The 24,143-nt window shown below is 37.2% G+C and overlaps 2 protein-coding genes across 2 annotated transcripts in view; one reads left to right on the top strand and one right to left on the bottom strand.

Moving 5' to 3' along the window:
* Positions 1-22,972, bottom strand: part of SPATA17 (spermatogenesis associated 17) — an 85,556-nt gene extending 62,584 nt beyond the window's left edge. The window contains exons 1-5 of the mRNA XM_041426721.1: positions 22,866-22,972; positions 18,527-18,616; positions 16,634-16,715; positions 11,414-11,464; positions 5,614-5,717 (exon numbers count right to left, since the gene is read on the bottom strand). Of these exons, the coding sequence (XP_041282655.1) occupies positions 5,614-5,717; positions 11,414-11,464; positions 16,634-16,715; positions 18,527-18,616; positions 22,866-22,972 (434 nt within the window). The remainder of the gene's footprint in view (positions 1-5,613; positions 5,718-11,413; positions 11,465-16,633; positions 16,716-18,526; positions 18,617-22,865) is intronic.
* Positions 22,973-23,090: 118 nt separating this feature from the next.
* The window catches only part of GPATCH2 (G-patch domain containing 2), a 118,995-nt gene continuing 117,942 nt past the window's right edge, over positions 23,091-24,143 (top strand). The window contains exon 1 of the mRNA XM_041426719.1: positions 23,091-23,418. Coding sequence (XP_041282653.1) covers positions 23,363-23,418 — 56 coding nt within the window. The 5' untranslated portion in view covers positions 23,091-23,362. The remainder of the gene's footprint in view (positions 23,419-24,143) is intronic.

Genomic DNA, 24,143 nt, shown 5'->3' with positions numbered 1-24,143 from the left:
ATTATTAACTCTAAAAGTTCATTCTTTTATATCTTACCTATCCTAACAGCATCAGGTTTGCGGCTACGAAAGTACTCCAGGATCCTCAATAAATTGCAGTTTTAACATTCCTAGAAATCTAGCAGCTATGCCTAAAATCCTCTGGAAAAGACACGCATGTCTTAAATTATGTGACCTACCAGTCCAAATTAATATTTAAATATGAGAAAGCATACTTGGCACCTGTGTCTCTTTCTGAGGCTTACAGAAAAAGATGACAGGGTAAGTTTACATCCAGAAAATTCAAATTACAGGTAAGTAAGTTAAAAAGCATAATGTATTTCCTCTCCATATCTTTGAAGACAAGTAAAAAAAAGATGGGTTGAAGATAACGTAGTTAATTAAACATCAAGTGAAATACAACATTACAAAAATTAGGGTTTTATTGTTGCAAGAATTCTAAGGAGCTGTCTGAAAGGCTTTGGCACTAATCAAAAATAGACTACAGAATCAATTGCTTCTGCAGTCAATTATGAGAAACACTTTAATTGAATTATAAGACAATATATACATTCTTCAAAACACTTTGACACTTGAGAAAATGGCCAGCACGTGGACTTATAATTATCAAAAAGGAACTGACAGGTGGAGGCTGAGCAAGTTCTTCTCATATTACTGTGACAAAAAACAATTTATTTCAAGCCCACTCATGGAAAATAGGTATACCTCAAAAGTTTTAAGAACCCAAGTACTTTCTATGTTAGAAAATACGCTTCAGAAATGGTACAATAATCTAGAATAAGAGAGATAATCTTACTTTTTCCATACTGCATTCTCAGGCATATTTACAGAATAGCTAAACATTGGATTAGATCACCAGCAACATGTAAGTACTCTTTAACTTCACTCTTCATTAGGGTTATAAAAAATCAAGCTACACAAATGATTTGTGAATACATATATTGCCAAAGAAGTGATTTTTATCATTTTGTATTATCTATTTTCCTGGTGTGTCTTGAAGACCTGGAGGCTTTAATGATGACTATGAAACTAAATCTGCTGATGGAACAGCAAGTCAAACTTGGATCAAAGCCATACTCTGCAGGGCCACTTACTACTCATGCCAACAATGGAAAGAAGAATTTGGTGTTGATCCTGCAAGTGAGTGAAATTCCTGATTTATAAACTCAACAATGTTTTCATAAACTATGATGCTTATTAAAGGTAGACTCAGGCCTTAGTTTGCTACCTTTAAGTCAGTGTTTATTCAGTAGCCAAGAAAGCTGAACTACCTGCCTTGATTACAGAAGAACCTCAATGCCAGCAGTTTGCCACTGCTTTGTTAGTTTTCTGGTACGGCTTTCTTTACCCATTTCTGTGCCTTAGGGAAAAATTTAGGTGGTGCCATTCATCAGTAAATGGACCAATACATCCCAAAATCTTATCTCTACTTGCACACCTGACATGTAGCAAAGTTCCTTTACTATAGTTTAAAGGCCAGTGTGTAGATAACCTTAGGCAAAGAACTGCAAGTTAATCACACAGTTGGGCAACTGACATCATCCATAAATTCTTCAGATATAACGGCACCAGCATGCTAATTTATGTGAACTGATGTCCATTTGCTTATCATGGACTGGAAACTGTTTCACATAAAACAAAATTCTAATGCATCATATGGAGTTATAGCCTATAGTAATTACTTCTGGCATATTTCCCCTTGTAACCATTTAGCCAGCTCTTGGAGATGGTAAATGCAGCTTTAAGAACATTTCAACAGAAAGTATTTTCCCTTAAAATTAAATATACTAACTGCACTGAGAAGTAATGAAATTTACTTTCATGCACATATTTATAAATTAAACCATCCAACTAATCCATACTGAAATAGAATACAGTACATATTGGTACTTAAATAAAAAATGGATGCTACAGATGAGGATTTTTTACTAAAATCTAAGTAACAAAATATAGTAAAATAAATATTTAAGAACAAGGTTCTTACTTGCTTCATTAAGAACTTCCTATATCTTTTAGGCAAAAGAGAACTCAGGACTAATGAACCGTTTCATTGCTAAACTGTATAAATGTTAAAAATCTGAGTATGTCCTTACATAGACAGAGTTTAGGGTTCAAATTTGTTCTTTTTCATCTCCGAAGGGATTCTTTCAAGCACTTCTCAATGTAACTCCTAGGGACTCTACTGGGGACTCCAGGAGCCATCAGACCTAGTGGTTCTGTAGCAGTGGGAAGTAATAGAAATGCTGGAGGAATTTAGCCGGTCTGGGAGCTAAAGCCAAGAGTTATCTTCAGTTTGTACAAAGGCAGTGCCTTAAGTCTGTTAAGTCTAACAGTGCCATAACCAGTCTGTTAAGTGAGTGGAAACTCACACATAATATGACTATTATTATTTAATTATATTTTAGGTCAATTTCTGTTAAATCAATTTCTGTTAAACTTAATTACATTCCTCTGTGGCTTTAAACTGGGGCAGCTTCTATTAAGTTTACTTTCTCCTGGGGTTTTCACACTAAAGACAAATTATAAAGGTCTGGCTATTAAATGAGGGCAGCTATTAAATAAGGACAGTTTGTATTAAAGCTGCATGGTAAAGATGTGGCTACTGGTTGAGAAAACCACTTAGTACAACAAGTGTCCTTTATTTAAAAAAATAGAGTAAAGAAGGAATGAGAAGAAAACAAACTTTGGTCAGTAACTCCTTTAAGATATTCTTATAAGAAACTTTACAGAATGCCCAAAGTTTAATGAGAACTTCCTCTGAAGTTTCTTTTAGAAATGAGTGAGGGATGATTTGATATAGGCTCCTCCTTAATGAAAGAGGAGAAAATTAGGCACAAATCCTGGCTCTGGAGTCCAAAAGATGGAAGGACTTGCAATGTGATTTTAGATAGGTGTTGACAAATAAAAATTCTGCCAGTGTTACTCTAGAATAGATAAGACAGAGAACTGTACAGCGTAGTTCAACTCAGAATTACATCACAATTCTAGAAAGAACAAATTGTAAACAAATTTTTGAAATTAAAAATATCTCCTGCTTTTTTTGTGGGAGGCAGGGGTCAGTTTTACGTATTTGTGTGCATTATATCATGTTCCATGTTGTGCTGCTTTATGGAGATCTAGAGATGTGAAACACTCAAAGGCAGTCTAATCTGAGTGTGAAACACATAAAGGCAGTCTCTCTGTCCATCAACAAGTAAATTTCCATAATGTTGATGTTTTAATAAAACCCAGCCATTTCATAAATTAATTCCTTCTATTTCTGACAATTCCTTGTGTTTTTTACAGTGCACAGTTGCAATAATTTTTATATGCAAAAATGTTTATGAACAGTGAGGTTATACTTGTCCAGAGCCAATGTGATGGCTAATGAAAATATGAGGAGAATCTTTCCTCCACCTGGCTCAATATTTCACATAAGAAACACAGTGGGCCACCTTGGGGCCAAAGTAGTTGGCAGCAACTTAGCCCAATGACAGGAAAAATCTGTTTGGCTGAGGGCCTACACCTAATTCTCACTAAACATCTGTTAGATTTCATAAGAAGAATGTTGAAGGTGATATACATATTAGTTTTCAAATGTACCCCAGTAAAGGGATTACTACAGTGATTCTTGATTGCAGTTGGTAACTTGTGTTTTAAAAATTGAAACAGTAACACAATCCATTTGTCCAAATTAGCTCAACAATTAATTTTTAACTTTTTTTAACTGAAAAGATGGATCCTTTTTTTCATCTGAAAGACATGTATTTCTGTGAACTCTAGAATTAGAACTCAAATTAGTAAAATATCAATATATCAGTTGCCAGATAAGAGTTTACACAGACCATCTTTGACACGTTTTGATGTACCTGAAGTCATACTGTTCATCTTACCTGTTAAAGAGCACAAAAGTGTTTCTTGGTTAAAATATCTACACAATGCGTAGGCTTTATGGTTTTCAATGGTTTTTAACCTAAACTAAATACTAGGGAATTTGATCAACATGTGAAAGTACTGAAAACCAAATATTTTTGTAGTCTTCCAAAGTAAGGTATACCCAGGAGAAATCTATAGTGGGTGTGGGGAAATAAAATACAAAGCTCCAACCAATCCGTGTTCATAGTGCAGCAGGAATACCACTTGCTATCTTGTTTTGTTGGCACACATTAAAGGTCAATCTAAGCAACAAGTTATGAGCCATGGTCTAGATTTAGGCAAGGAATGAAGAAGAGTGATAGAACAATTACGATCAGAAAAGCAGGTTCTGTTTTTTCAGTTCACCCAGTGATACGGATTTTAAACCAGAGAAGTAATGGCTTCACTTATTTTCCAAGATTTAGTCTAGTCTTCCTAGGATTCTACCTTTTCAAGAGAGAATATTTCAAGGATTTCAGATCAAGATACCATTTAAGCTATAACAGAATGTTTAAGTCTGGCTTTGCTGAGTTGTGACCTAACTTCCTGCACAGAATACACTTAAATGAATAAAAATGAGAGACCAGAGGTAGGTGACTATCAGTATGGTTCATTGTAGGTAACAATGTAATGCACAAGAAATAATGTTATGAAAAAGAGGATGCAGCACCAGCTGTACTATGGAAGAATAATATCATTATAAACCAGCATACAAGAAGCTCTATAATCCTGGGTTTTTTTCATGTATAACTTGCATATGCTGCTTTATGTAACAGCCTTTGCCATGTGATTTAGACAAAATTTCTAGAAATGCTGGTTTACTAGACTCCCTTATATTTCTGTGCTTGAGAAAGCAAAGATTTGTCTCAGATGTTCTGAATGGCAAACACTGCATGGATTTTGTCCAACAGCTTTCATTTACACTGAGAAAGTAATGATCATGGTCACCCAGCATTTCATCTGTTTGTTTCCACTGTAATCTGAGTAATGGTCATGGATCAGGATATCAAATCCACTACAGGGAAATAATTACCTCTATTTTAGAGAGGTTTCAGCTTATGTACAGGGAAATACAACAGATGAATAGATGAAATAGGGTAAGAACATAGAGCAAGAACAGTTCTAGACAGAAATCTGACAGGCTATTCGTTCTCTTCTGTAACTATGAAAAGAATCTGCTTTGCTGTAGCCACCAGTATCCACACCAGTATCTTTCCCAATTAATATTCATAGTATGGCTCATGCAACTTAAATCCAAATCTGCTCTTGCATTCATTAGCAATAATCCATATTCAAAACAAATTATAAAAAGAAAATTTTGGTTAGCTTGTGTATAGTGGGAAAAAATATCTAGTTCAACAAACCCTATTTAGGGCATAATAATCTACAAGTTTTAAGCATGGGTGAAGAGCCAATTCCATTTTTCTTAAACTAGTACAAACCCAGAGCACACCTAATTAATTCAAAGAAATTATTCTGAATTCATAACAGTGTAAATGGGAACAGAATGTGGTGCAACACAAATAGGCATAGGATAAAGACAATGATGACTGATATATATATATATATATATATATATATATATATATATATATACACATATATTTGAAAATGGAGGAGAACCTACACTCAAAGAAATAGTTTAATTAGTGCCACAAACTTTCTACAAATAAAAGAAGAGCAAACGAATGCTTTACCACATGGAGCTTTTATCTTTACCTGACAAGCTCGTTATTCACAGAAACAGCTTTCAAGTATTTCTTCAGTGCATAAAAATTATGGATATACTTCCGAACATAATAGCCTCGCCACGTTTTCTGGATCTGGAGGAAATAAATATTTGTTTAATATATTTCAAATAAAAATATTGCAGGCATATCAAGTATATGTACTGTTTCCCAAGTACCTCTTTCCTTAAAAGCCAAACCAAGTAGAAGCACCGATAAGTTTCAATGAAGAAATTAGTGTAGGTTGTAACATATTGTAGCACTGAGTCACCACCTTACCAACATCTCCTGCTACACTTTCACCTTTGTGCCCTGCAAAGGTGTAAACTGAATAAAAGTCTTCCCAGGAACTCAATGAGTCAGACCTGCTGGAAAGTTAATTTATAAATTGCATTTCTTTCACCTCCAGTGTAAAATGATTCATGTCTATTTGTTCCACATTAGTTTCATTCTTCTCAAGAAATACTATTCTCTCGCATAACAGAGAAAGCCTAATCTTTAGAAAGCCAACCTGGAGAAGAAAAGCTCTTTATCTGTAGCTAGTTATAAAGTCATATTATGCACATAGAAATTAGGTAGCATCCTCCAACAAAAATGGTTAATATTTTGGTGCATTTTGAAAGAAAGAAAGAAAGAAAGAAAGAAAGAAAGAAAGAAAGAAAGAAAATATAAAAGAGGAGGAAAAAAAATACTTAGCCTACACCCAATTTTCCCCAATAACTGATTTCAACAAATGTGTTTAAACCTTCTCTGATACTTGAAAATTGTAATCAAGATGTATCTGAAATCATTACCTCTTTACCAGCTATCTGCTTTTTGGCATGGCAAAGTAAGCATTAAGAATGGACAATTAAGCATTGGAATGGGCTGCCCAGGGAGGTGGTGGAGTCACCATCCCTGAAGGAGTCTGAGAAACAAATAAACATGGCACTTAGAGCAGTCAAAGGTTGGACTCAATGACTTTAGAGGTCTTTCACAACCTAAATGATTCTGTAATTCTGTGATTCTGCAGTTAGGTAAAACTAGCGGGACTGCCATTTGGTGAGTTACATTTATCCTTATGGCAAGACATGTAGAGGTGAGATGTAACTTGCTCTATTCAGTCATGCTGAGAGCTGCTCTTGCTCCTGGCTTTCCTTGCCGTAAGAGGTCAGTATACTCTGGATGCCTACATCTGAAAAACAGAGTAACCATCTTTTCCTCTCTTCTCAGGGTCTATCTCCTCCATATTTAAATCCTTCCATGCTTGAAACTTATTATTAATTTTCCTGCAAAATATTCTTTACTTCCTTCATTGCATTTTGTCTCTTTTTTTCTCAATATTTTTCTACTTTAATATCCCAATTTCTATTTTCTAGTCTGCAGTCGCTTCATTTGCTACAACATCTGTCTCTTTGACCTTTACAGTTTTGAAATCTTAAAAGACATAACAGCTGAAAGGCAGAATCTACATTCAAAAAGCAAAGTTGGACATTTTACTATCCAGAAGCAAGTATCATCTGTATCCCCTTATCTAAATGCATAGAAAAGAAAAATGTTGCAACATACTGAGAGCTCTCCTTTTCCTGTGGGCCCCTAGCTACCAGACTTTTCAAGAATTTAAACATTTCAGTACATCTATAAGGAACTTTTTTTTTTTTTACATCAACCTTTCTCTTTCCAGAACCAAGGGATGACTTTTTAAGTGGAGTGAAACCCACGTGTTTCTGCTATTTGGCTTTTTTTCTTAGCCTACCTCTTTCTAAATAAGCACCTTTAAAAAAAAAAAAAAAAGGGGGGGGGGTTGGGTGGGGGGGGGAAGGAAAAGAATGTCATGGCTTTTGTGTTTGATTCAGGAAGAAGGCAAATGTAAAAAAGATGCCAATTGCCCAGATTATCACTAACCATTGCACTCAGTAATTTCAGAATCTTTACCATCAAGTCTTGGGAGCACTCTTCAGTAACAGGCAAAACTCTCTTTACTCCTACCAGTTCCAGCACAGTCCAATTCTGTACCACTGTGACAACTGACAAAAGTATGCAATGTTTCCCATCTCCAGACTTTTACTAGATTCATCTAAAATGACACCAACTAAGGCAGGGCTGAATATTTCATACTTTGGCACCATTTTGCATTCACAAACCCCCAAACACTATTCTTCAAAGTAAAAGTCAACATTTGGCCTCAACTGATGGCACCTTGGGGTACAGTTATAATTATCCTTTTATGTGAGATTTAACAAGAGAATAAGAATCACAGAAAAGCTTTCAGCAATTCTTTGAGGTATATGTTACTTATTAAGAATAAGAAGACATTAACTTGCAGTGTTAATATATTCTTCTATTTCCCATTTGTGCATCAGCATGGATTTTCCTCCCTTCCCAAATAAGACTTAAAACAAATTTCAAAAGTTGCCTTTTTTTTTTTTTTTTTTTTTTTTTTACCTACAGGTTGTTATTTGTTTGTGATTGACTTTGTTTGGTTTTGGGGTTGGGTTTTTTTTTTTTTTTTTTTGTTGGGTTTTGGTTTTTATGTTGTTGTTTTGTTTGGTTTTATTTCTGAGGGTTTTGGGTTTTGTTGTTTTGTTTTTTTTTTTTTTGGGGGGGGTTTTTTGGGTTCTTTTGGGTTTTTTTTAAGTGAAAGGGGTTTGGACCTCTATATATTGTTATAACATGAACACATAAGAGTTCTGGGAACAAGAAAAGTTCTAGATATGCTGCTTTGCACTAGGTGATAGTAAATTTCATATTCTTTGCAACACTACTTTCTCATACACAAGCTTATTGGGTTAAAAAGGAACAGAAAAAGAGCAGAGAATGAGTATGCCTTCAGAGATCTGGGATTAAGCAAAATCCTTTGCATGTGAATAAGGATCATAGCTTTGTTTTTCTGTTTGGCTTCAAAATTTCTCAACAAGAGCAACTTGGCTCCCATATAGCCATGTGCTCATTAATGCAGGATTATGGTCCCTTTGAAACTCTTTCTGACAGTCTTCACCTCACAGTTATAAATGCAGAACTGGATATTTCTGGGTTAAAGGATCAAAACTCAAACTGAAAGAAAATGCTCAAATAGTATAAAGCTATAATTACCTCCAATGGGCTCAGTATACCAATTAAATGCTGCACTTTAACTTTATTTACACCACTTTCTGTTTAGAATGATCTCACTGATTTCAACTGAATGAAACCTAAGTAAGAAAGACTGCATTGTGTCTCAAATTATTTTATGCCAGATATCTGTTTCCCTAATACTGTATGTCAGTGATCCCAAAACTGAAGATTAATCTTTTTAGGAAAGACCATTGTTTAAAAAGCTTCTGATGATGCTCATATTTTCAATGTGAAAGTTTTAAATGTTTGCTTTTATAAAGAAGTATAATGTTATGACTGCATTTCTTTTTAATTCCAAGGTGAATGTTTAAAAAATTCTTGAAAAAGGAGCGACACGTGTGTGTATGCCCTTCAAAGTAATTAGCAAGTTTCAACAGTGATTGGTACAAAACAATTATTGTCATTGATCAGCACTGAACAGATAATTTTAAACAAAGTCATTGTGTGCTCAGCAGATTACAGCTTGTTAACGGGCGAATTCTAAATGACCTCTTAAGCTAGTCAAATCAATGATGCGTATTCCTCATTAAGTAACATCAAAATGTAAGTGGTCTTATAAATAATGTTTATTTTAAGCACTAAAACAAATGGCAATACCTTGATATATCAAAAGCCATCTGCTAGTGGAATTTTTTTTTTGCCATGGGATTACTTTTGTTGCTGAAAATTTACAGGAACTTTAAATCTTTTAAGAGAAAGAATAATATTTTGCCTTGAAACTGAAACTCATTTAAACAAGATCTCTGATTTAATTTTAAAAGGTTAAACTGATAGCTCTGATTACAATCAAAGGCAATCCAGAAGGACAAGATATGTAGACTGGCTTCAAAACTATGAGCATGTGTATGCCCTCGATACTTCAAATGCCAAAACTGAAACTGCCTTTCTAAAGAGTGACTATAAACTGAAATAGTTAATAATACCATGAGACAAAACAAAGTGGTTAAATAGAAAAACATACACAGTTATTGTTATACTTTCAGAACACTGAGTTATATTAATCATGAATCAAGATCATGATGAGTGAATATAAGGAACCGTTGGCTTAGGAAGCCTGCGGTTTAAGCACACATGATCTGTGCAGAAATGCAACAGGCCTGATTTGCTATTGGACCTTGCTTAGCTCTTCAAGAAACACAGGACAGAAAAAAACACAAAAGCATTCAGTGTTTCAGACCAGTAGCACTTAAAATCTGCTCTGCAGGTATGGCTGCACAAGACTTAGGTAGAGGAGAATCCGATTCTGACATTTCCAACTAAATAAAGATCTGCTCTATTGTTTTCTACTGATTTAAATTTCCATTAAAGGACATGACTGAAAAAATGGTACTTTGAAGATTTATGTCACCTAATGATTCAACATTATATTTCCATTACAAATGAATGGGAACATATTCAATTTCTTTTAAAAATTAAAGACCAAATGCAAAACTCCATTTGACTAGAATACATAATTACCTCTGAAATTTGGTCTTCAAATATCTTCTGCAAGTACAGAGGCAACTTTTAGGAGCTGGCTTACATCTTATATTTTCTCACTGATCTCAGCTGCATGAGTAAATAGTATTTATCCACTGTGGAATACTTTGAAACTAGCTAAGTAAGGAATGAACTACTACAACAACAAAAAGGTACATTTGTGAGGTATTAAACTGCTGTTAAACACTTTCAGTTCTTAAACATGCACCAAATATAAGATTCTACTTAGTGCCTTTGAGAGAACTAGAACTAAGCAAAACAGCTGATGAGTACAGGTTTCTTGACTCTGAGTCATTCTGGACTCAGAGAGGCCACAAAATCAAAATTCATTCTGAGAATATTCTTACTCTACATGAGTTTCCCTGTGTTAATCCCTGGGTTAATCTCCATTGTCACCATATTCCGACATTTGGTAGAATTTAAATAGTGAGGGGCCTGGCTTAAAAAGATACAGTCTTCTAAAGTAAAGCAGTTTTATATCACAAAATGAAAGAAATAAGTAACATAAAAAAGACTTAATCACAAAAATTATTTTGTGCTTTCCCCATATTTTTTTACATATTTGTTCAAGTGCAGTTTCAAAGTTCAGGGGAAAAAAAAAAGCTAGTTTTTAGTTAAATATGTTTTGCAGTTTTACCCACAACAAACTTCATTTGCTGTAGATTCATTGAAGTTCAAGGTCTGTTTATACATTTCTTCATCTAGCAAAATTCACTTTTAATATCATCAATGAGATTAGTTCAGTTCCATCTCTATGTTTAAGCAATGAAATTGTCCTGTGCTCTCTAACTCTTGAGATGCAACACAGCAAATGTCATACACTAACAAGAGAAAAAGCACAGCCACATCAACAAGCTTAACAGCCCTGTAGTTTGACAGAATTGTAAATATATGTCTACTTTTGTAGAACAAATGTTCTTACTTTTGTAAGAACACTGGCAGACAGAATGTTTGGGGGTTTTATCAGTATCATACATGATAAGGTCCAATGGACATTTAAATGGGGCAAGACACATTCATGTACCTCAAATTCAGCTACAGTTTTCAAATACAACCCTGACTACTCAGTGAAACTTTTAATTTTTAACTATGTAGTATTTCCTGCTGTTGCCATCAGCATATCAATAAAGTGCACATTATTCTGCTTTGCTCATTTTATTAAAAGCAAATTCAGAGCACAATTGACTTTTCATTTGTTTAACAAGTGAAGAAATATTTACCCTGACAGCCATTTCATTGTAGAATTTCTGCTTCTTAATAAAATATGCTCTCTGTGAATCAAGAAAAAAAAAAAAAGATGGCACATATTTCAGATACACAAAGACAGTCCTGCTATTTTTACATATAAAAGATAAGAATCTTTATACATAATACATAATAAGAGTTCTAGGCTAAGAGAGAATAAAATCAAACTTTGTATTGAAGAGATAGGCTTCCTAATACATAATGCAGGCTTAACCAGAAAAATCTATGGTAGTCAAACCAGGAGCTAATGGAGATATATGATCATAAAATGCTCTCCGCTGAGTTTGATAATCAATGGTGCTCTACTGAGAGTAGAATAACAAAGCAGAAATATTCACAAGTGCTGGTGACATGTAGTATTGTATGATTTATTCACTGGGGTTCTTTTAGCCAAAACTCACAGAAACATAAAAGGAATTCATATTTCAAGATGTCTGGTTTAATGAAAAATTCAGAGAAATGCTGTCTTCAGTCGAAATCGTTCAAGGATATGGATGCAGTGATGGAGCAAAATTGTGCCTTCCAACCATCTGTACTAAATGTTATGTACTTAGCTGCCTCCCAAGTAATCGTTTGGAATTTTGTTTTATTTAATATGCATTTTAACATCATAAAATCATAAATACAATGATACCATGTTACAGTGAATCCCCTGATATAGAAAACATTTCCTGAAGTCCTGGTTTCCTTCCAATAAAGTAGAATTCCTCTCATAGTGAACGAATCCCCTATTATACTAAGCAATCACTTGGCAGCATAGGTTATTTTAATGGATACATCACTTTAAACTAAGCTTTCACATCTGTTCCGCCCTCTAATTACAAATGCAAAATGAACATAATTCACAATTGTATCATAAAAAGTAAAATATAAGTACTTTGAATGCAAGAGTATGTCCTTTATTTAGCACAACATGCAGCTTTTATGTGTTTCTCATGTTTTAGACACAAATCAAAGGCAAAAGTGCTTTCCCCTGATATAGTGATTTTCTCCCCCATGGCAAACAGGAATTCACTATAAAAGGGTTTCACTGTAATTAGTGTTATTTGAATTGCCTAGTCTGATCCAAAGCAAATTGTCTGTGGAGAGCAGCAGGACTGGATTATTTATCAACAGTCTGGGCAATTAAGAAACAGTTGGCTGCAATATGTTATTTACAAATGAACACAATGATGTTACTTCATTTTAAATTCTCTTCCTTCATTTCATTAAGCAAGGCATAATTCCTGCAGTTTAATTAAGGTGCATTTTAAATGCTCACTTTAATATCATACAAATCTACTAATAATGGAAACAGTACAAAATATATTTCTTATATGAAAGAAAATTGCAGTATTGTTAAAGTTCAAAGAAGTTTCACAGTTACGTTTGGATGTGCATACGTACACATAGATATATACATACATATATATATATATATATATATATATATATATATTTTCAAGGGAAAATCTACCCCAAATGTACAAATTAGAATAAATAATGGACTGTCTCCCCTTTATTCTCCATAAGTATTTACTGAGTGATACTAACTGTAGATAGCTAATAATGGATTGAAATAATCGTTGCCTCACTTAAGTACATCCCTAAACTGGTCAATTAAATTAATACAATTTTGGGTTGCAGCTCATCTTTTCTTTCTTTGGAAGGGAACATAAGAGTTACCACACCACCAAATAAATAAAATACATTTTAATGGAAGCATAAAAACATTAGTCAGATTTCTGTTGATCAGTGAGTAAACTAAACAATTTTACACCTCTTTGTTTACTCTTCTCATATTTGAAAGCTGTGAGCACTTAGATCCGAATGCATCCCATTTCATTGAGGAACATATATTGGACACCTTACATCATTAATGCTCTTTATATCATCCAAAATGAGAGAAAATGTGGGACCACTTTGACTCTGAGCTTGGCCAAGTATTGAAGAACTCTGCCTACTATTTACAGAGTCAGTCAATGGCAACTAAGGTCTGATCTTGCACACCCCACTAAGGTATGAGGAATCCAGGTCTTACCCTACCACCACTTAAGAGGCTTACCCAAAACAAGAAGGAAGTTACACATTCCTGCTTTTACTCAAATCTTGCTCTAAATCACGTCTCTCAAATGCAGAACTGCTCATGTAACTGTCTTACAACTTAATTCTTGCACCAAAAGCCAAAGGCTGTATCACCGTCTAGGTTCTTTTGCAAATGTATTAGCCTTTGTTTTCTAATCCTGATGTGAAAATTCTGCTATTACAAATGATGGAGAAGGTGTTCATTGCTATTCACAAAAACAATGTGTCATAATTTAGTGTCATAATTTAGTGCTTCAACCCAAGTCTACATTTATGTGCTCTCCTTATAAACAAAAGATTCTTTCCAGAACTAGGGCCTGCTTGTCCAGAAAACTCTTTTCTTATGTTAAAGTGGAATTTCATGTAGTTCAGCCCATGCCCATTGGACTGCCCCTCATTTTTCACTAAGTGCCAGTTTAAATGTGACACTGCCAGGCTGACATTCTGGAAAGAATTTCCTATCTCATCCATGTGCCACCTCTACTTCTGAACCAGGATGTCTTTGTCATGAATTCTGACATTAATATGCAGGCCTTCCTTCCAGCTTATCTTAAGAGTAGGTTTTCAAAACATATTTGAAGCCTTGTATATACAAACTTTTGTATATTTACTCATTTTGTATTTAAAAACATGCTTGGGGATCATCTACAAATGTGCTCTGACTGGTGTCTTCTTTTGCATTAAATATAAAATGACATTTTGCATTTTGCATTAATATAAAATGACAAATTCAAAGAATTTGCCAAGAACCAGGGATCTGATTGAGTTTGAGAGTGAGATCAAGGTTGAGAGATGGTCTAAATTGCGAATGTGGTCATGGTGTATTTTGGGGGTTTTGTAAAGCAAATAGATACCCTCCTAACTCCTATTAGACTGGAACTATTTAAAACTGATTGTTGACTTGAAGCTAAATCACTTAGGGTAGTGCCAAACTATATAACATAAAATATTCACTTTACTCAACTGCATCTCCTTCCAAAGTAAACTGAAAATATGGCCAGCATGCATATCAGCTTCATATAATGATGAAATGCTACAATTCCCCTTGATTTAGCAAATGATTCCTTGGCTTTGAGAAAATAGCAATAAAGAAACAATGATGAATAGTTTGTTTCATGTTCTGGCATTTGTCTGGTCCTAAAATTCATACCTTCCTGCAGGTCATGCAAATTTTCAGAATCCAACACAATCAATGTAACCAAGTTATTAAGAAAAGTGTAGGAGAGCAGTTCTTAATTTTAGCTTGAGATTAACTAGGAAACAGAACTTTATATCAAATAACTTAGAATAGAAAGGCACATAACTTTAATAATATAAATGCCATCAACAGTTGTAAGGTTTTTTAGGTTTTTTTTATCAAACATATCTCTTAACAATCAAAGGAAGAGGCACTAGAGGAGAAGCAAATGAAATACTAGTGGTGATGCACATATGGACAGCCAATCTGATGAGCCTCAGCCTTTGTTATTTTCCGCATCAGTACCATTCACATTTCACAATTTTGAATATAATCGTTAAAATGATTTATTATCAAGCAATCACGGGTATTTTGTGCATATGCTTTGCCTTGTTTGCTGGCAGCAGATACCAATCCAATCATTATCAGCAGACAAATTTTAAAGTGACCAGTGTATTTAAGGACCTATCATGCCAAATGCATCATTGTCTTTCATACTCAGGAGTCATTACAACAGTTACTAGCAAGAGTTCATTGCAAACATTGTCTGATCCTTTAACTTGAAAGTTATATTAAACTGCTGAGTTTTTGCTTTTTACATGTTCCAAGTTCAGCCATTAATTGAGTAAAGATAGTAAAACAACATTTATAAGGTATTAACTCACATTTTATATTTGAGTCCACCCCAAAACACACTGGATACAGCAGTCTAAAGGGAGCAGAATGTGACTTTTTATCTCATACTTGTGTGTTACTCAGGTTGGCTTCCAATCAAGCTGTTCTATTTAGTATTCTCCAATCAAAGTGATGGCAAAAACAAAATGTAGTGTTTGAGGGGAAAACATAATTTCCTGTGCTGATTGCTGTAAAATTTGTAAGCTTTCTAATGAGATTCTGTTCCTCTAGAGCCCTAGCTAGCACTGGATAAGTACTGGAATCCAGAAACTGAATTAATTCATCATCTGATTTAGAATGTGTGTATTAAGTTGTAGAAATTTTTGTCCTACAGTGTTCCATGGACTTCATATTTGGCAGGAATTTCAGTTATGTCTGTTTGAAGAACTAAATATTCATAAGGCTTTATTGATTAAAGACATTTATTTTACTTGTGAGAATTGTATTCAAGGACAGAAAGCTGAGGAGAGCTTTATAATGTTAGCTCTCTCAGGTCTGTGATTACAGGCAAACTGTTTGATCACGTTGATTTCTTCCTTCCCTTGTCCCAGTGACTGCACACACCCTCTCTTTTCATTAACAAATTTTAAGATGGATTATCATGCTTCTCTTCTACAGAAGCTTTCCTAGATTAAACAAATCTTCCTTATACTCAGGAATAATATTCAGCTGAAGTCCTACTTTTTTCAAAACAGAACCCAATGCAACTATGCAGCTATCTGCTCTGTATTCAAGAATTACTTTTAGAAGATGAGTGAAAACCACAGACTGAAAGGATGGCTCATTTATTAGGTAAGCCAGTTCGCAAGTTGGAAAAGAGAAAATCTCTACATAGATTAAGGCAAAACCTTAAATACTTCAAGGTTCAATAAGAAATTTAAACCACTAAAACATAAAATAGCAATGTGTAGACACATTGGCTTATTTTATTTTCAAAATTAAAAGTTCTGCCAGGAAAAAAACAAAAATGCAAAAAAGCATCTTGTAAAGCTCCAATCCTGCAATTAGCATCACGTGGGCAGACTTCTGCATGAGCAGATCTCATTGCTGGTTTGGGGACCAACACTCCAGAGCTGCAAACACTTAAACACTGACTTGACTTGACTGTTAAGAGTAGGCTTGCTGAAATTAATGGTGCTTTTTCTTTACAGTAAAGTTAAGAGTGTGTCTGTGTGTATAAGAGATGGAGTTTCAGATTTTTAATTTCATGGTGAGTGAATGAATCATTCATATACATTCTATAAAAAACCAAACAAAATTTTTAAAAGTACTTTTTTACCTCCACTACTTCTCTGAAGTATTTTCTTCTTAGATAACCTCTCCACCACTTCTGTATCAAAATGGCCATTTTGCTCAGATGTCTAAAATGAAACATATTAACAAAGTAATTAGTTTTTCAGACTTCAGACCTATTAACTTTTCATAATAATAAAAATAACATACAATGTATTATGCATCATACAAATGACCACTACAAGCATACTTTATACATACACATGTATATATATACATATATACATATATACACACACACACACACATATAGACCATTATATACATATATTTATTTATACACACAGACTTTGGTTTTTGGAAAACATGTGTTACTGAAAAGTTACCTGTATACTATTAGAAAAGTTTAATGAAAAAGCCTTACAAATTTAATTTGCATAACAAATTGTCTCATTTTTCATGGTGTCACCCAACAAATCTAACCAGTTCAGAATTCTTTCTGTCACATGCAACATTTTCACAGCTATATAATTTTAAACTATTTGACAAAACCTACTGACACTTGAATGTTTAGATACTTTTTTCACTTTTAGGCACTTTTTTGCTTTTATAAAATTACACCTAGCTTAATTGTGAATATTTACTTTGTCCTTAATTAATTAATTTATATATAGACATATATGTTGCTACTAAAAATTTCATAATTGATGCCACATACATTTTTGCAGAAAATGATTGAATCACTACTTTGGGAAACAGAAAAAGCTGTACAGGGTATCATTCATACCACCTAACTATGGACATCAAACTTAAAAACCTACACTCCACTCAGTGAAGGCACTCTTTGGGTAATTCAAAACACTTAGAAATGGCTACATTGAGCTTGTGGTCCTAAGTAAGCCAGAGACAACCACAGAATTAGAGAATCAATCAAGATGGAAGAAACCTTCAAGATTATCTAGTCCGACTGTCCACCCAGCAGCACCATAATCACCCCTAAATCATATTCCCAAGTGCCACATTCAGACACATCTTGAATTTCAGGAGATGATAACTCTGCCATCTTCCCAGGCAACTCATTCCAATGCCTAATAATCCTTTTATTGAATTTTTTTTTCTAATATCTCATCTGAACCTTCTCTGATGCAGCTTATGTACATTTCTTCTAAGTGCACATAATGACTGCAGCATATCTTCCTATGAGGGAAATATTGGCCATTAAGTAGCAAATGTTATTTAAGCTAATAATTCTTTAGGTTTCATAAAGTAGGTCTGGATGATGTACAATTACTTCCAACAGGCAAGAGGTCAAACTAGAAGATGTAACAATCCCTCTCCCTCAACCGCCCTGTTTTATGAAGGTACTGAAGTTTGAGCAGATGAGTTTGGCCAGCTGGGCTTATGACATAAAAAATGGAAGATGGCTTTCTGGGAAAATGGACCAACCAGTTTCCAGAAAATTTGTAACAATGTTATGAAATCATAGTATCACTAAGGTTGGAAACTACCTCCAAGATCAAGTCCAGTGTTGATACAGCATTCCCCAGAAGAAAGCTGATGAAGAGCCTCAAAGGGGAAGCCACAAGAGGAGTGGCTGAGGTCAATTCTGTTCAGCCTCAAGGAGACTGAAGAGAGATCAGTGCAGTCCACACCTTCCTCACAGGTGGAAGCAGAGGAGCAGGCACTTCTTATTCTGAAGATAATTTCCACGCTTTCTAGCATCATGACTTTTTAATTGTATACAGTTCTGAAAGTCAAAAATTGTTATTTCTTACAATGACACAGCATATATTTAATTCTGTTGAAAAAATGGGTAACAGTTATTGCCCTTTATTTTTTTCAAATGCTCCAATTTTATTAAAATCAAATAATACCATGAGAAATTTTGAGGAAAAAATTCAATGCTGCAACATGGATTAAGATAGGCTTGATATAATACCTCAGATAGGCTCGGACACTACACGCTCGAAACCAGCGCTGGATCTTGACAGCAGCCTTGTACTTTGTTTTTCTGTCTTCATCTATAGCTCTGAAAAAATATAAAAGTAGTAATATTTCTCAGCATAGTCATGTAAAACCAAAGGAAAAATATTATTCTAAATATGTTTTATTTTTGCAGCTTGGGATCCTTTTCACCAGGTTTTTCACTTTTAATTCTACATAATTCAGTGCTAGTGCAGAAAAATTTAGTTTACATTAGTTGCATAGTATGAAGGTAACAAAGAATATTGCAGCTCGTAGAAGATGTAAGTTCTGGGAGAGGGTATTTCTTATTCCCATACAATACTTAGATACATGTCAGCATGTCACATGGACTTCCTCCCTTGTAGGTGAAATATGTGGAAATAATTAGGCCTGAGTTACAACAAAAATCACATAACTGTATAAAATTGCAAATCTACAATGTTTGTGACAAAGCTAAAAGTCATGTAAGTGTTATGAATAAAAAGTTATCTATTTTTGTTTAAGGTTACAGAGCTTAAACCAGTTAGACCAATTGCTGTTAAATTAGCTTCATTGCTAATAGTTCTTCTTCAATTGCCCGTCAATGGTTGGTGATTTAGCCATTGTCCTCCTGATGCTTGCCCGGGAACAGCACCTGGACACGGCAACATCAGGAAAATAGGAGTGGCCTGAGACCACGTATGAAGATGAGAAATGCATTGCTCCAAATTTTCCCATTTTCCAGGAAAACCCCTAAAAACAACGAGCCAATATAGAATTAGGAGACCTAGGTGTTGTCTAAGGATGGGCGCGCAGTCCAGTGCCTGCTTGGATCCTTTTTGCGTCTCACCCTGACCTGAAAGGATGTTCACTAAGGAGAGGACCCAAAGTGTTGGACCGAAAAGCAGGAATCTGCTAATCTCCCGTGAGGACGCAGTCCCCAGCTCTGCCTGCAGACCAGCGGACAGAGCTGCATCACCCTCCTCCTCCGTGCCACTCCTGGGGACAGCGGCGGCGTGGGCGCGACCCGTCGATTTCTCCCCACCTGAGCTGAATCTCTTTAATAAAGGCATTAAAAAAGGAGAAAGATCTCCTGCCCATTTATTAGATAAGGAAGACCATAAAACTAAAAGAGATTAAAGAAACACATTGTTAGTCTGGAGGACAGTTTTCAGAGAGTTCAGGAAGAAATTGCTACCATTATGAGTTTCAATGCTGAGGGGTAGAACTCAGCTATGAGATCACCTCTAGCTTTTATTTTTCTTTTGTTTGTTTCAAAATGTCAGTAACTGACAAGTCTTTGAATTTAAAAATAAATTTTAATTTTCATTGATTTTTATTCTTTCCCATTTTTACTAGGAACATAGTCACCAAATTCTTTAATTTGTTATACCTGACAAAAATAACCTTTAGGTTACTATTAGTAGTTTTCTTAATTAGCTCTCCTAACAAAGTTTCATGTCAATATTACTTGCCTCAGTAAATACCAACAAGATTATTGTTTATCTGATAAATTAGGATTATCCTCATTATATGTCTGAAAATTAAATGAATTGCAGATTTACTACCACAGATCAAGAAACATTAGCTCCACTCATTTTATGTCATCTGGTGCAGCATGTGCTCTCAAATCACATTAAATGGGCACAAATTTTCACTCTCTGATGTGCATCAGACATTCTCAGTGCCTGAAAACTCTGGGAAACAAGCTTTTTTACCTAAAATTGAATCGTTTTCAAAACTGGCTGGAGAGTTTTCTTGTTCCTTTCCTGTGCAGCTTTCTAGTCTTCAACAGGAAGCAGACGCCTCAAGAATGCTTTTCCTTAGAGGAAAATTATTTTGATCAAAAGGGTGTGAGCAATTTGACCCGGACAGGCAGCCACAATTACAGTTTGGAAATGAGGGGGATATGGGACTGGCCGTGTTAGAGGTGCCAGCTCCAAACCCAGTCCTACCCACTTGGCAGTGACAAGAGTCTTCTGGAAGAGCACAAGCCTTCTCCTCTCTTACTCCCTGATAGATTTTTCCTTGTTGGCATTCAGTCTTGCCTGGCCAGGATGGGAGAGAAATCCTTGTAAAGTTTATTGAAGCAAACCAACAGAGTTGTTTTTCTCACAGGATAGCTCCACAAACACTTCCAGCTGCCCTTGCCAGCAGAAGTGTTTCGAGGCTTAAGTTTCTCAAGCAGGTATCTGCCCTTTTCATCAGATTGCCCAGTTGCCATACTGTTTGAATTAAGCTCTTGAGCATCACAGATACTTCACAAAGGTTGTACTGAAAGTTAAAAAGGCCTACTCAAGCACCTGACACAGATACTACAATAAATAAAAGTAGGTTCTTGAATGAGTAGAGTGATAAAATTGTGTAACACTTAAGAGAATGAATTAATGAATCTTGTATATTCTTATCCTTATGCTAAGGGTATTTCTCAAAATGCAGGCTTATGGTATTCTTGCACTGTGTCATCATTGGGCACCTAGAAAGGTGCTTTCCCTAAAAAGCCAGTTTAGGACACCTCATACCTCTCACATAAACAGAGTTCTGCATAAAGCACAACAAGAATGTTATTAAGATCAGAAAAAACATTATTAGGACTTGTTGCTGCACTGGACTCTTTGAATCCTCTCATTTGCATTCCCAGCTGCAAATCTGAATTTTCTGAAACTAACAGACCATAACCCATTCTTAAAAGGGAAACAATTCATTTTTGGAGAGCTCTGCCAAAAAAGAAATCCCCAAACAACAAGCATGCTGCCCTCCAATGGATTTTCAAGTCTGGCTCAGACTGCTCTTTCTAACCTGAAATATGTGAAATACAAGCATAGCCTCCTGCAACTGATGTTTGTTTAGTGAACTGCTGTGTGTACAGCCACAAGAGTATGAGTGAAAGTTCAGGCAAAGAACAGAAAAACACAACACTGCATGCAGGCAGAACTTGATCTCTGTAACTTTTAGTCATGTTCAGGAGCTTTGTTATTCATGCTAATGATGTTGTAATTAGATTCAAAAATAAATTATGCATTAATTAGTGAAGAAAAAACCCACAACTGTGCTAAACATGTTTGGTGCTTTTTTATGTTTGAGCTTTTTCATTACACATACAGCAACAGTGCAGCTGAATAAAAGGATTTATAGGACAAATCTCTGCAATATTTAAGTAAGTCTTACAAATTTTAGTTTCCTAAAATCTGGTCTGAGAAAAGTTGGCCACCACCATTCTGGGAGTCAGAAAACTCGGCACAAACCATCCAAGTTGGTGAGGACAAGGATAACAGATCTGATCTGATCTCTTTCAATTTACTTAAAAAAAAAAATTAAATATTAAAAAATAAGTAGTGTCTTCGCAAGAGGACAAACGTCCAGGCACAGTCACAAACGTGAGCCACGAGAGTAGGCGCATCTTGAGGGATGCTCAGGGAAGAACAGCGCCTCTAGGGCGGGACAGAGGCGGGACGGGGGAGACGAGGTCGGCTCCCGAGGAGAGAGAGGGCGGAACTTGCATGGCTCAGCGCGTTTCAGGAGTTTACAGAGGCTCCTTTTCCCTCAAAATTATCAGGGGGCGGGGGAAGAGTGGGATACTCAGTATTTTCTGTGTATAAACGGGCCCCTTAAAGACGCTGCGCTGCGGCCACCAGGTCTCATCAGATCGCTGTGGAAATATTGGGGAAAAGGCGATGGGTTGGTGCTCTCGGGAGGGATTTTAAAGCGAAACAGTTTCACAGAATCGTATAATCACAGAGTGGGTCAGGCTGGGAGCGATCACAGTCGGTCATCTGGTCCAACCCCCCTGCTCAAACAGGGTCATCCCAGAGCACACGGCAGAGGATTGTGTCCAGACGGTTCTTGAATATTTCCAGTGAGGAAGACTCCACGCTCTCTGTGGTCAACCTGTCCCAGTGCTTGGTCACCTGCACAATAAAGTTCTTACTCATGTTTAGCTTGAACTTGCAGTGCATCCAGTTTCTACCCATTGCCATTTGTCCTATTGCTTGGCACCACCGAGAAGAGTCTGGTCCATCCTCGTCACATTCTCCCTTCACATACTTAGAGACACGGATGAGGTTCTCTTTCACTCGTCTCTTTTCGAGGCTCAACAGGCTCAGCTTCTTCAGCCTTTCCTAGTAAGAGGGATGCTCCAGTTCCTTAATCATTTTCATAGCCTTCCACTGGACCTTCTCCAGGAGCTCTGTGTTTCCCTCGTACTGAGGAGTCCAGAACCGGAAAATTTCCAGGGGAGCTGCCTCCATCTCGTTGCCGGCGGAGAGCGGGGCCCGTCCGCCCCAGCCCAGCATACGGCGATGTATCCCGCCCCACCACCGACATGGCCCAAGTACCTGTTCGTAAGGAAATACTCCTCCCGGAGTTCCGCCAGCCTCTCCTGAAGCCGGGCCAGGGCCGCCATGCTCCCTCTCTCCTCCCGCCCGCAAGACGCTGCCGCCATGGCAACGGGACCGTCTCAGTACGCTCGAGCGCGGGGGTGTCGTTGCTCCCGGCGGCCCCGCAGCACGGCACGGGCAGTGCTCCGGAGGAAGCGGGAGCTCCGGGAAGCTGTACCGAACCCGAGGCGAGGGGGCTGGAGGGCATGCGGCGTCCCTGGGCAGCGGCTGGGCGAGGGAAGGGAAGAGGTGAGGTGGTCGCGTCCGGCTTCCTCCGCTACTGCGGCTGCTTCCGGGTTCTCATCATGGGGGACTGAGGAGCAGCGCCGGCCGCCCGAGTCCTCCCCGCCCGGCCCGAGTCCTCCCACCCTCGGCCCCCGCCCGCCTCCCCTCGCCCAGTCTCTGCGAAGCGGCGCCAGCCTCCTCGGGGAGCGGCCGGGGGAGGCGCCGGGTTCATGTTCCGGGTCGCTGAACCTACCCCAACCCGAGCTCAGGCGGCGAGGAAGAGCTGGTAAGCCTGGGGGGACACACGTGTCCGCCGCCCCTGCCCGGCCGCGGGCCGCTCTCTGCGGGAGGGGGTCCGAACACCGTCACCGCGCCACGGGCGGGAGTGCGAGCGTGGGGTCGAGTGGTGGCCCCGCTGCGGCCGGGCCTCCCCTCCCCGCTGCTGCCCCTTTCGCTGGGGGAAGGTGACGGAGCCCGCCGCAGGCCCCTGACGAGGGACGAGGCGCTGGAGGTCCGAGAATTGCCACTGCCGTGTATCGGCGGCTGGACGTGTTTGTGAGCGAGCAGTGGGCTGGAGGAAGAAACTTCCATGCCTTGTTGACAAAGGGACAGTGGGCGAAAAATAAATCAAAACTTTTGTCCCAAGCTTAGTTAGGTCTTCCTGTCTGTTTTTTTCTAGTAGTGGTAGACTCTCTGAGGCCTAAAGCCCTTGCAGCGTGTGCAGCCGTGCATCCAGTTTCCTCCTCTGAAGCTTTTTTGCTGCATACCAGAAATCAACAAGTGCTGCTGTAGCCATCGAGCAGGGAAAGTATGGGTAGTTCTCCTGCAAAAGAAGTTCATAGATTCACTGTTTTATGTAATTCCTTATGCTAGCATAGTGACCTCAAAAGCCATAGTTTATTTTTTTTTTTTAGGAAGGAAGGCTGAGTAACAAAATAGAAAAGCTCAGTTCTGTTAGTAGGCCGTGCAGATATAAAGACTGGTAGTGGAGAGACTTGATGGAAGCAAGAT

This window comes from Onychostruthus taczanowskii, unplaced genomic scaffold, assembly GCF_017590055.1.
Source record: "Onychostruthus taczanowskii isolate IOZ18803 unplaced genomic scaffold, ASM1759005v1 scaffold93, whole genome shotgun sequence".
Lineage (NCBI taxonomy): Eukaryota > Metazoa > Chordata > Aves > Passeriformes > Passeridae > Onychostruthus > Onychostruthus taczanowskii.
This window is presented reverse-complemented; position numbering and strand designations above follow the sequence as displayed.